This window comes from Melanostigma gelatinosum (genome assembly GCF_949748355.1).
Source record: "Melanostigma gelatinosum genome assembly, chromosome: 9".
Classification (NCBI taxonomy): domain Eukaryota; kingdom Metazoa; phylum Chordata; class Actinopteri; order Perciformes; family Zoarcidae; genus Melanostigma; species Melanostigma gelatinosum.
Window position 1 is genome coordinate 23357606 of NC_136642.1, and position 13221 is coordinate 23370826.

General features: G+C 45.6%; 1 protein-coding gene across 1 annotated transcript in view; it reads right to left on the reverse strand.

The window, feature by feature from the left end:
- Window positions 1-3211: 3211 nt before the first annotated feature.
- The window catches only part of pomgnt2 (protein O-linked mannose N-acetylglucosaminyltransferase 2 (beta 1,4-)), a 33605-nt gene continuing 23595 nt past the window's right edge, over window positions 3212-13221 (reverse strand). The window contains exon 2 of the mRNA XM_079274871.1: window positions 3212-7649. Within this exon, the coding sequence (XP_079130997.1) occupies window positions 5773-7575 (1803 nt within the window). The 5' untranslated portion in view covers window positions 7576-7649 and the 3' untranslated portion in view covers window positions 3212-5772. The remainder of the gene's footprint in view (window positions 7650-13221) is intronic.

Here is a 13221-nt window from a genome sequence, read left to right on the forward strand (position 1 = left end):
CAGCATTTACTTGTACTTTTACTTTCAATGAACAGGTTATGATGTTCATTTAATGTTCAGGTTGTGATGTACATTTAATATCAGAAAATTACTTTTGATACTTAAGTACCTTTGTACTTAAGTACAATAAATATCAGATACTTTAAGACTTTTACTCAAGTAGTATTCTAATAGGTGACTTTTTACTTTTACTTGAGTAGTTTTCCAGTAAGGTATCTTTACTTTTACTCAAGTATGGCTTTTGGGTACTTTATACACCACTGCAAAAAGCCAAGATGGCGACGGCCAAATCGCCAAATTCGAGGCTTCAAAACATCAGTCCACAAACCAATGGGTGTATACACTTCTTGTATACAGTCTATGCTTTAGACCCAAAAGCAGAACGAGATTAAACAATTAAAGAAGTAATTGACACTTACATTGGCACATAGCCAAGGTGGACACTCTTTTGCACACACAGATTTAGTATTATTCTATTGATTTAGTATTTTCTATTTCATAGCGTAGGAGATGCTATTCAGTTTTACAGCCTATGTGCGCTGTTGCCTTTTGGGAAAGTGTTTGTTTAGCGTTCGTACAGTGAAATACAGAAGTGTTTGAAATGTTCCGTATTTTCATAAACAGAGAGAAAATGTTACCTCAGTCTCCAGCAGGCGGACTGTGTCCGTCTTTGACAATTGAAAGACTGACTGACTGATGTAGATTCTGCTTGTCTTCACAGTTAATGACAGTAAGTAGTCCCTGCTCTTATGTATCACGTGAGCTCATGGCAGAGAGGATGCTTGCATCTAATCGTCTCGATATTGGGCTGTGGGTGTGTAGCAGAGTAAACTGCGAGTGTGGCTTTAAGTCTTCATGGTATTGTTAGATTCATCACTTGACTAAAGGAAGCTAAACACGCATCACATGTTTCTCCACACAGTGTTTTTCTCCCTTTCTATTCTTTATCTGCCAGCAGCCCGCAGGGTCAGATGTCTGCCGTTATAAGTTGTCTAGAATCCACTCATGCTCCATAAAAGCCGGATGAAGAGAGATTTGATTTAGTGACTCAGCAGCCTCACTCAGAAAAATGCTCAGATATTCAATGAAAAGAAACAATGAAATCCTCCCACGACCCCTGGGGGATTAAAAGTGTCTTTGTGAATTACACACTATGTTGTACATTCAAATATGATCCCTCTTGTTGGCACATAGCTGTTCCCCACAGTGTGCAATGTATTCAGTGTAAATAATCTCTGTCATTTTCTCTGTTTGTTTCTGTGTAGTACGATATTGGAAAACGCCAAAGAATTCACAGCCTGTCACGGCTCCTCTTGTGTTAATACCGGAGCTAATAAAACACCGATGGAGGGCGGGCGGTTGATTTCGTGTGATGATGATGAATCTACTCTGGGGAGTTGTTGAAATATTCAACGTCCGCAAAGGAAACGAGGAACATTTTCTTTTCTAGGCGCCGTTATTCTTCCTGGGTGTCAGAGGATTTAACCTCTTACCCTCCATGTGCAATATGTGGCTGTTTCATGACCCTCATCACACACACAGTCCATTACACAACAGTCCACCTCCCGGGTGCTGCCATGGGCTCCCTCTCATTTTCACTCTGGGCCACATCAGCATCACGGTCGCCTTCAAAGGGCCGGTTGTAACTGTAAGACTGTATAACTAACTTCTTCCTAACATGTTGTTAAATAACTCTCTCTGCATTTGATTATTGTTTATTCAAGTGTAAACATATTGTACATGCAGTTATATAAATGAAAAATGATATTTAAACACATTTCTGTTATTGTAACATAAATCATTTTAATTGAGGGTTCAGAAACCCACATGACTCTATCAAAGATCAAACTATTAAAGAAAATAACAAAGACAAATATGAAACAAGTTATGACATTAACTTTGTTCAAAGCTGTTTGTGTCGCCTCTCTGCACCACTAATGTTCCTCCCTGTCATCGTCCTGTGCATGGCAGCTTCATCCAAGAGCTGCTCACTGAGAGTCAGGTCTGATGAACATGATAGATGATGTATCCGTGTTGTCTGTGCTTTCATCAACAGCTAATGAAGAAGACGAGTACCTGCTCGTCTCTTAGCTGCTGTGTTGTTAGATTGCTGCTAGTTCATGAACTCGGTCTGCGATGGTGTTTCTTCACAAACTGACATTTGTAAAAGTCTGTATCTGGTCGGAGCTCTGCTCACATACCTTCAGCATGCACTGGGCTGTAGCTGTGTAAATATATTCTGCTGTGATTTTAGTTCTTGGACAATTTGATGTTTTTCTTAGAGGCTAAATTTAGCTCCGTGTTTGGTGTCAAAATGCCGACGTCGTGAATTGTATCCTTCATCACCGACACGCCTCATAACACAGAAGACAGACCCGTTGTTCTCCTTGAAACACAAACATGTATTCGCTTTCCCATCTTTCATTACATTTTCTTCCCTTTGCATCAATTTTTCTCTTCGTGGACATTTTGGGATTATTTGTCGATCTTTTTCAATCGTTTGAAAACCGCTTTTCGGGCTGTTGCCTCTCCTGTCCACCTGTTGTGATAGTTGTAATGTCGGTACACAGACAACATGCTATCTCATAATTTCAACTTTCTATCTCAATAATTTCGACCATGGGGATACTTTTATTTTCAAGTCTAACTTTTAATTATTTTTCCAAATTTTATTTATTTTTTGCTGACGGATTCGCGGGCCACGTAAAATGACGTGGCGGGCCACATTCGGCCCGCGGGCCTTGAGTTTGACACATGTGCTCTGGGGGAAAGCCAGACATGCGAGACGAGAGATGTAGTTTCTCGACTTGCTAAATTAGCTTTCAAATTGACAGACTATTTAAAATATATCTTTTCCAGAATAAGGGGCACCGAAAGGGGCGGGACTTCCCCTGCGTTCACCTTTAGCCCTATGCTAAGCTAACTAGCTGCTGTCTTCACTTCATACATACGAGTGTTATGAATCTTGTCGTCTAACTGTCTGCAAGAAAACAAATGAGTACATTTCCCAAAATGAATCCTTTGGTCATACATTTTTAAAACAATATAATTAGTTATAGATAGTCCTACTGTTGTCTCAAGAGAGACCTTTTGACTCATTTCCTCCTTCAGACTGCTTTCTTATTCAGCTTTCTTTCTGATCAATATATGGTCTCGGGTAAAGCATTGTTGAAATTATAGAGTTGATAAAAATGGCTGAAAACAAAACAGATACTGTAGGAAATGAGCTTCTTTATTCAATCACAGTTACTGAAAAAGAAACTCCAACTATTTGCTAAAGTAGAAAACAGAGACTTGTCTCATTTCACTTAGCACATACAGGACGATGTCTCCACTGAGGTGGGACAGGGCCACACACAAATCTAACCAACAATACAAAAACATACATGTCTAATCCATCACATCCTGCACACACAACAATGGCTCAAAATAATCTCTTAAAACATGCATTTGCAAACAGAACTGCATTTGAGAGCTTCAGAAAAAAAATACATCAGGGAAGTGAAAAACTGAGAAAAAAGGATTTAAGATCTCAGGAAAAGGAAAAGACCTTCATCGTGGCCGGCAGTCAACAACAGAGGGCAATGAGATGTTTAGAGGATTGCTTCATAGCAACACGTTCTGACTCCCAACTCGTCAACTCCTGAAGCTTGGTCAGGACCACTTCACAAAGGTTTTAAACACTGCAGTGTGCTTGAAACCTTTTGTTTCCCTAGTAAGTGTCAGCTTTCCACATGCAGGGTAGTCCGATAGACTTCAACAAGTGGTTAACAAAAGTACTTGGCTAGGAATGGAATTCCTGGTTTGGGTTTAGATAAGTTCTTTAAACTCTTTGTCCCCCCACTTTCATGTGTTCTGGTAATTAAGAGGTAACTTCTCTTCCTTCTAACAGGTTGGACCTTTATCCAATCCCTATCCACCATTGTGTAGCCAAATTCAAATAAAATCAAAGTGATCTGACATTCAGCCCGCCACAGACTAGGTAGGATTGCCAGTTTCATCATGAACGGAAAATATTTGTAGACTTCTCAAGGTTTGGGCCGGCATGGTTGGCTTGGAAAGGCGGTGAAGGTGACTCGCAACTCCTTTCGCCAGGACCTCGCCACCTTCCGGGACTGTGGACTTAGTGATCACACCCCATCTTGTTTACCATGTATGGTGAGTGTGCCCCCGGTACCAATCTAGAGGATCGGAGGTGCACCCACCAGTCTCACAAAATACTGCAGGAAACACAGTATTAGGCCCTCAAAACTCAATATGCTGCCACTGATGCTCAGTCATCTGACCTAGAGGCGTACGTGGAGCGCCGTAGTTGGATGAGTTGGGAGTGAGAACACGCTGATTATTAAGTCCAGGAGAAAGTACACAACATCTCCGTAACAATGGCACAATATCACACAATATGTTGGTGGCAGTGTTTCGTTTAACTTTCAGTTCCATAAACCATCTCTTGCTACAGCTCTTCTACCACAATCTAACACCTCCAATTCAAGTGTCTCAACGAATCAACACATTGCTGCAGTCTAGCTACCAACAAGCAGCACTTCATTACAAACATGGTACAAAAAAAACAACAACTTCAACAGCCACCCTTGGATGTCGGTTGTTTCAATCTAAAATTCAACAGTCTTCTTAACAGCTACAAAGACCTTTAAAGAAAGTAAAGAGAAACTCAGTTGGGAATTTCATTGTAATTAATGGAGTTTCACACACGGTAGTGGAAAGGTACGCAGCAACATACCTTGTTATCTTATTGAAACTGCCGTGTGATCAGACTTTCCAGCTGCTGCACTAATTATAGCCTGAAGTAATGGATTCACTATCCACAGAAATTATAATTCTTACAGTTGTAATTCGTGCCAATTAGAGAAAAATCATTTATATATGCAGTAAAATGGATGTTAATTATTTGTGGCTGGGCACTGTGGGAAATAAACACTTGTGTGCCGTTATATTTATGACATGTAAGGGAACAAACTAAAGACAGCGCCGTTTAAAAACAGGCTCTTTTTAGTCACAAGCTCCATAAAATGAAATGACACGTCTCTTTGATCACGGCGGCATTCATGAGAACTCTCGCTAGACACTTGTTTCACTCAAATCCTTCACGATGTCTGCAGAGACGAGTTTTACAACTGTATAAATCTTAGCAAACATTAGAAGTATGAGCGATCCAGAACAGGACAAAGTAATATGGCAAGAATGACGGAAAAATGTTGCTTTGGTTTTGGCTAGGTTCTGCAAATAACGGTGTATTAAACAACTGGTAAGTGAACTCTGCCACACAGGTATCACGGACACGGTCAACATTGGACAAGTCAGAAAAATCTTTCTTGCTCTCCACAGAAAAGCTATATTGCATACTGTAAAGGGTAAAGAACAAGTGTTTCGACTAATACTAACAAAAAACATGTTATATATCATTTGCACATAAATAAATCTGCTGATTTGTTTTTCGGTAGAGACGTGGTTTAGCACTTTCTTTCTTTCATGGGTACAGTATACTTTCCATTCATTAAGGGCTGTTGCCGTTGAGTTCTGACCCTGTGGTTCAAGTATTTTGCACTTCGACTCTGTGTCGCCTGTGCTGGCCAAGGAACATGACTGTGCAAGAGCTCAGCAGCCTGCTCGAGGATTGTAAAGGTATGCTATATCACATTTGCCAACTCCCACTGGACAAACTGTAATCAAACACTCCACTGTTCCAATTTGATTGTCTGGAACAAGCATGACTCAACCTTTTGTGTAAAACAAACTGGCGAGGTGTTGGCACTAGGTCCTGCACATGAGAACGTCTGCAAAGGGGCCCAAGAGGTTCTTGTTGAAGAGACACCTGACCCACACCAGGTAGGTGGTGAAGGGCTTAATGTTCTCTGAAAAGGTGTAGTTCTGCTGGGGGAGGATATAAGGCATGTAGGTGTTCTCTCCCTGCTCCTGGATCCACACTTCGTACTTCACCTCTCTCACCTTCAAGTATTTCAGATTCCACGGGATCTGCCAGGAGACTGTGAGTTTAGCCTCGTTGGTGGTTTGTACCGAGGTCTGACACTGGGGTTGTCTGACCCGGCCCGGGTGGACTGTGCTGGCCGGCTTTGACTTCTTCACGCTGGGCTTTGTCTTCAAGCCCTCTTTAAGGGCTTCCAGGAAGGAAGGGATGTCCACCAAAGTGTCCTGGTAGATTCGGAAGAGCCACTCTGGGTTGCGGCAGCACAGGTGCCTGGGGACATCTCTGCTCTCCAGTATACGCTCCTGCTCCTCCTTCTCCAAGTGAGCGATGCCCCCTTGCTCCCAGGGTCTGTCTGGGTGGGTGATGGTGTTCTCCTCCTTAGTGTTCCTCCAGGAGATATAGTGAAGGTCCATGCCTGGAAGGGTGGCGAGGGTTTTATACGGGGTGTACTGCTCTGGGTTCACAGCAAAGGGGAACAGCTCCACCACAGCAGCTCCTCTGGGGAGGAAGAGTGAGGTAATGAGCTGAGCGCCATGCATACTGACCAACACAGAAGCGCCGCTGATCACCTGGACGATACTGGGGAAAGGCTGTTCCTCTAGGGACACTGTGACCACTCTCATCTGGAACTCCTGGGCCAGCGCCATGATTAGCTCCGCCTCATTCAGTATCAGCCTTGTTGTTGAGCGACTGAACACGACGACGTAATCATCCTTTCTGTCTTTCTCATCTTCGGCACTCCCTCCATCCTTCTCCTTCTCCACATTTGTTGTGATGTTCATTTTCTCCATCAGAGCCCTCGCAAACTGTCTGATCTCATTTCCTGAGACCAACATGTTGGCCTTGGGCCCCTGTGGTTGAACAAAACCGTACTGGTACCAGGTGGTCATCTTGGACAGGCCAACGTAAGATTTAGTGAAACACATGAGCTTGCCAAAGTTCTTAAGCTGCTCTTTGAGCAGTGGCTGCTTGCTGCTGAGAAGTCGGTAGAGGTCAAAGTGTGGGCCTTCGCTCCAGCCCTCCATAAAAACCAAACGCGCCTCATCATCTAAGTCCGAATACTGTTTCATAGTGTAGAAGGCTGGGATCAGGTCATCATGGAACACGTGCATTAGGTTGTCTGGATTAAACCGGTTTAGGATCAGAGTCACATCTGGTACGAACACAGGCTTAGGCATAAACTTCAAAGCAGCAGCCGGGAGCTCTAAAAAGTTGAAGTACTGGGTGTTGTGATCCTCTACTGACGACAAGTCCAACAGAGCAGGTTGGAAGCGCCTCGACCCCAGGTTTGGCAGCATGACAGAGGAATTGGAGTGGAAGAACACAAACTCCTCTGCCTCGGAGCAGTAGCAGAGGTAGTCAAAGCGGCAGACGCGGTCGGTGTGCATCTTGCCGGTGCAGACCATGCGGGTGCCGTGTTCCTGAAGGGCCTGCAGGGCGACGTGGTAGTCGATGTGGGCATGCGAGATCTCCTGGGACTGCCGTGTCATGTGCAGCTCTTCCTCCAGCAGGGCGGCGTGCTCACTCAGCTTGGAATACTTCCAAAGCAGTGCTGCGACAACGGAAACCAGCAGCCCGTTAAGGAGCGCACCCACGCTCATCCTGCAGCCTGCCACCGAAGCCCGCATCACTGCTGCCGCGGACCCACCTCCCGTCTCCAGCTGGCCTCCGACCTCAGTGGGAGGAGACGAGACATCCGCCACTGGACAACAATTTGGGAAAGGAAGAAAGAGGAGGCAGAAGAAGGGTGACCACAGATGGAAAGGGGAAGGATAGAGCAGGGGAGGATAGAGCAGGAGGAGAAAGCAAGGACGAGAAAAGAAGAAATGACAAAAGGTTAAGAACAAACTAATCATAGATCCAATCTAAAATAAAACATCAGATTAACAGTGCAGTTGACAGCAAAGATCACTGATATAATTAACGAATCAATAGTCAAGCCTATAATGCTGAAGTGCTCTTGTCACGTAGGCGAAACAATGCAGCGGTGCATGAGAGCAGGTTTCAGCTCTCACCGTTGGGAATTGTGGTTGTTTACCTTAGCGAAAAAATGAGACATTTTCCTCACCTTACATCCCGTCACCCTCCCTGGATATGTCAAGACAAATTACACTGTGAGGAGGCACAGGGAAAAGAACAAGGGCATTGCTCTCAACTCGGCTCATCTGCATACTGAGGGAACAAGTGAGTCATTGAGGGACTCTAAATCAAACAGGAAACAGCTGCCTGCAAACGCGAGGCAAGTGGCATGCTAAACACCCATCTAAGGACTAGCCTAACCAACCTGCAGAAAGTCATTACTTTGCCATTTCCTTCCTCCAATCCGATACAAACATGTTGTCCTTACCGGCCTTAGGTCACTCCGGGACAGTCTGAGTACAATTGTATTAGCGAGAAGGATAAAATCGGCCCTTTTTGTCCCCGACCTAACGGACCGAAGGAGTGCCGCTAAAAATCGGGAGGGGTGCTCGTCCCGTAGGGCAGGGTGGCAGGTCTCAGGTGGGGGAACGGCGTTCCCTTGGGACCTCCGGTCAGCGAGTTATGATTTTCCAAAGTTTTTGACCCATGTGCCCGAATGTCCCTTTATGGTTTGCGACCACCAGGGGGCAAACGCCCAAAACTGATTTGGGAACAAAACTGCCATTCGGGACGGGCCATTTGGCCTACAAAGGGACATTAGGGGAAATGTCCCCGGAATGGCAGAATAGGCCCCATGTCACCGGGGACACAAAGGGACATTAGGGGGGCCTGTCCCCGGAATGGCAGAATAGGCCCCATGTCACCGGGGACACAAAGGGGCATTTGGGGGGCCGAATGGGTCAAATCGGGCCATTTGGGGGGACGAATCAGACCGAAAGGGACATTCGAGGGCCACCTCCGCAGACTTCAGGATTGACATTTTAAACTGCCATATCTCTTCAACCGTTCAATATCTCGCCCTCAAACGTAGATATCTTGGATCAGCGTTAAATTGTAGCGGAACAATATTTTTGGGACAAAAGTTGCCATTCAGGCAGTATGGTGTTGGGTGACATGAAATGTACTTGTGCAATTTGATCTAAATGTGCTACAGCCACCAAATTTGGTACACTGGGTCTGTGGCTTCATATGAACACACACACCAAGTATGGTGGGGCTAGCCCCTCAAATTGTGAAATTTGGTATCTCAGGCAAACTGAGGCAATGTCATTGAATTTGCTCAAAAATCAAAGTCATCCGATTTGGTTGAAAGTTTGCACACCTGTTTGGCTGTTCCCAGGTATGCCCCCTCATAAGTGTCAACCTCCTAGCCCAGAGCCTACTCTAGATATTGTATGGGACGTCTGTGAACAGAAGGGCCGATCGGGTTGGGATTTTTGGACTAAACGAGACCCCAGTCAAATGTAGGTGAAATGTCCCTTTCTGAGTCAGAAGGATAAGCTCCCAAATGGCACTAATTGAGGGACATCCGGCCTACATGAGAGCCCCATCAAATGTAGTCGGGACGGCCCTTTTACAAAGACAAATACCCATATAACTGGAAAAGTGTCATTCCAACTACATTTGATGGGGCTCTCGTTTATGCCAAAAATCCCAACCCGAATGGCACTAATGGTCCCGGGGTTCCCTAAAGCCTGTAGGGACACTTTATGCCATTCAGGCTTGGATTTGTGGGACATGCAGCCTACATGAGAGCCCTATCATATGTAGTCGGGATGGCCTTGTTACAAAGACAAATACCCTCATAACTGGAAAAGTGTCATTCCAACTACATTTGATGGGGCTCACGTTTATGCCAAAAATCCCAACCCAAGTGGCACTTACCGTCCCGGGTGTCCCGAAAGCCTGTAGGGACACTTTATGCCATTCGGGCTTGGATTTGTGGGACATGCAGCCTACATGAGAGCCCTATCATATGTAGTCGGGACGGCCCTTTTACAAAGACAAATACCCTCATAACTGGAAAAGTGTCATTCCAACTACATTTGATGGGGCTCACGTTTATGCCAAAAATCCCAACCCAAGTGGCACTTACCGTCCCGGGTGTCCCGAAAGCCTGTAGGGACACTTTATGCCATTCGGGCTTGGATTTGTGGGACATGCAGCCTACATGAGAGCCCTATCATATGTAGTCGGGACGGCCCTTTTTTGTCACCATATATGGTGCAATTGGATCTAAATGTGCTACAGCCACCAGATTTGGTACACAGGGTCTGTGGCTTCATATGAACACACACACCAAGTTTGGTGGGGCTAGCCCCTCAAATTGTGAAATTTTGGTATCTCAGGCAAACTGAGGCAATGTCATTGAATTTGCCCAAAAATCAAAGTCATCCGATTTGGTTGAAAGTTTGCACACCTGTTTGGCTGTTCCCAGGTATGCCCCCTCATAAGTGTCAACCTCCTAGCCCAGAGCCTACTCTAGATATTGTATGGGACGTCTGGGAACAGAAGGGCCGATCGGGTTGGGATTTTTGGACTAAACGAGACCCCAGTCAAATGTAGGTGGAACGTCCCTTTCTGAGTTCTAAGGATAAGCTCCCAAATGGCACTAATTGTGGGACATGCGGCCTACATGAGAGCTCCATCAAATGTAGTCGGAACGGCCCTTTTACAAAGACAAATACCCTTATATCTGGAAAAGTGTCATTCCGACTACATTTGATGGGGCTCTCGTTTATGCCAAAAATCCCAACCCAAGTGGCACTTATCGTCCCGGGTGTCCCCCAAGCCTGTAGGGACACTTTATGCCATTCGGGCTTGGATTTGTGGGACATGCAGCCTACATGAGAGCCCTATCATATGTAGTCGGGACGGCCCTTTTTCGTCACCATATATGGTGCAATTGGATCTAAATGTGCTATAGCCACCAGATTTGGTACACAGGGTCTGTGGCTTCATATGAACACACACACCAAGTTTGGTGGGGCTAGCCCCTCAAATTGTGAAATTTTGGTATCTCAGGCAAACTGAGGCAATGTCATTGAATTTGCCCAAAAATCAAAGTCATCCGATTTGGTTGAAAGTTTGCACACCTGTTTGGCTGTTCCCAGGTATGCCCCCTCATAAGTGTCAACCTCCTAGCCCAGAGCCTACTCTAGATATTGTTTGGGACGTCTGGGAACAGAAGGGCCGATCGGGTTGGGATTTTTGGACTAAACGAGACCCCAGTCAAATGTAGGTGGAACGTCCCTTTCTGAGTCAGAAGGATAAGCTCCCAAATGGCACTAATTGTGGGACATGCGGCCTACATGAGAGCCCCATCAAATGTAGTCGGGACGGCCCTTTTACAAAGACAAATACCCATATAACTGGAAAAGTGTCATTCCAACTACATTTGATGGGGCTCTCGTTTATGCCAAAAATCCCAACCCGAATGGCACTAATGGTCCCGGGGTTCCCCCAAAGCCTGTAGGGACACTTTATGCCATTCGGGCTTGGATATGTGGGACATGCAGCCTACATGAGAGCCCTATCATATGTAGTCGGGACGGCCCTTTTACAAAGACAAATACCCTTATAACTGGAAAAGTGTCATTCCAACTACATTTGATGGGGCTCTCGTTTATGCCAAAAATCCCAACCCAAGTGGCACTTATCGTCCCGGGTGTCCCCAAAGCCTGTAGGGACACTTTATGCCATTCGGGCTTGGATTTGTGGGACATGCAGCCTACATGAGAGCCCTATCATATGTAGTCGGGACGGCCCTTTTTTGTCACCATATATGGTGCAATTGGATCTAAATGTGCTACAGCCACCAAATTTGGTACACAGGGCCTGTGGCTTCATATGAACACACACACCAAGTTTGGTGGGGCTAGCCCCTCAAATTGTGAAATTTTGGTATCTCAGGCAAACTGAGGCAATGTCATTGAATTTGCCCAAAAATCAAAGTCATCCGATTTGGTTGAAAGTTTGCACACCTGTTTGGCTGTTCCCAGGTATGCCCCCTCATAAGTGTCAACCTCCTAGCCCAGAGCCTACTCCAGATATTGTTTGGGAGGTCTGGGAACAGAAGGGCCGATCGGGTTGGGATATTTGGACTAAACGAGACCCCAGTCAAATGTAGGTGGAACGTCCCTTTCTGAGTTCTAAGGATAAGCTCCCAAATGGCACTAATTGTGGGACATGCGGCCTACATGAGATCTCCATCAAATGTAGTCGGAATGGCCCTTTTACAAAGACAAATACCCTTATATCTGGAAAAGTGTCATTCCGACTACATTTGATGGGGCTCTCGTTTATGCCAAAAATCCCAACCCAATTGGCACTCATCATCCCGGGTGTCCCCAAAGCCTGTAGGGACACTTTATGCCATTCGGGCTTGGATTTGTGGGACATGCAGCCTACATGAGAGCCCTATCATATGTAGTCGGGACGGCCCTTTTTCGTCACCATATATGGTGCAATTGGATCTAAATGTGCTACAGCCACCAGATTTGGTACACAGGGTCTGTGGCTTCATATGAACACACACACCAAGTTTGGTGGGGCTAGCCCCTCAAATTGTGAAATGTTGGTGTCTCAGGCAAAGTGAGGCAATGTCATTGAATTTGCCCAAAAATTAAAGTCATCCGATTTGGTTGAAACTTTGCACACCTGTTTGGCTGTTCCCACGTATGCCCCCTCATACGTTTCAGCCTCCTAGCCCAGAGCCTACTCTAGATATTGTTTGGGACGTCTGGGAACAGAAGGGCCGATCGGGTTGGGATTTTCGGACTAAACGAGACCCCAGTCAAATGTAGGTGGAACGTCCCTTTCTGAGTTCTAAGGATAAGCTCCCAAATGGCACTAATTGTGGGACATGCGGCCTACATGAGAGCTCCATCAAATGTAGTCGGAACAGCCCTTTTACAAAGACAAATACCCTTATATCTGGAAAAGTGTCATTCCGACTACATTTGATGGGGCTCTCGTTTATGCCAAAAATCCCAACCCTATTGGCACTTATCGTCCCGGTTGTCCCCAAAGCCTGTAGGGACACTTTATGCCATTCGGGCTTGGATTTGTGGGCCATTTGGCCTACAAAGGGACATTACGGGAAATGTTCCCGGAATGGCAGAATAGGCCCCATGTCACCGGGGACACAAAGGGACATTCGGGGGGCCGAATGGGTCAAATTGGGCCATGTGGGGGGACGAATCGGACCGAAAGGGACATTCGAGGGCCACCTCCGCAGACTTCAGGATTGACATTTTAAACTGCCATATCTCTTCAACCGTTCAATATCTCGCCCTCAAACGTAGATATCTTGGATCAGCGTTAAATTGTACCGGAACAATATTTCTGGGACA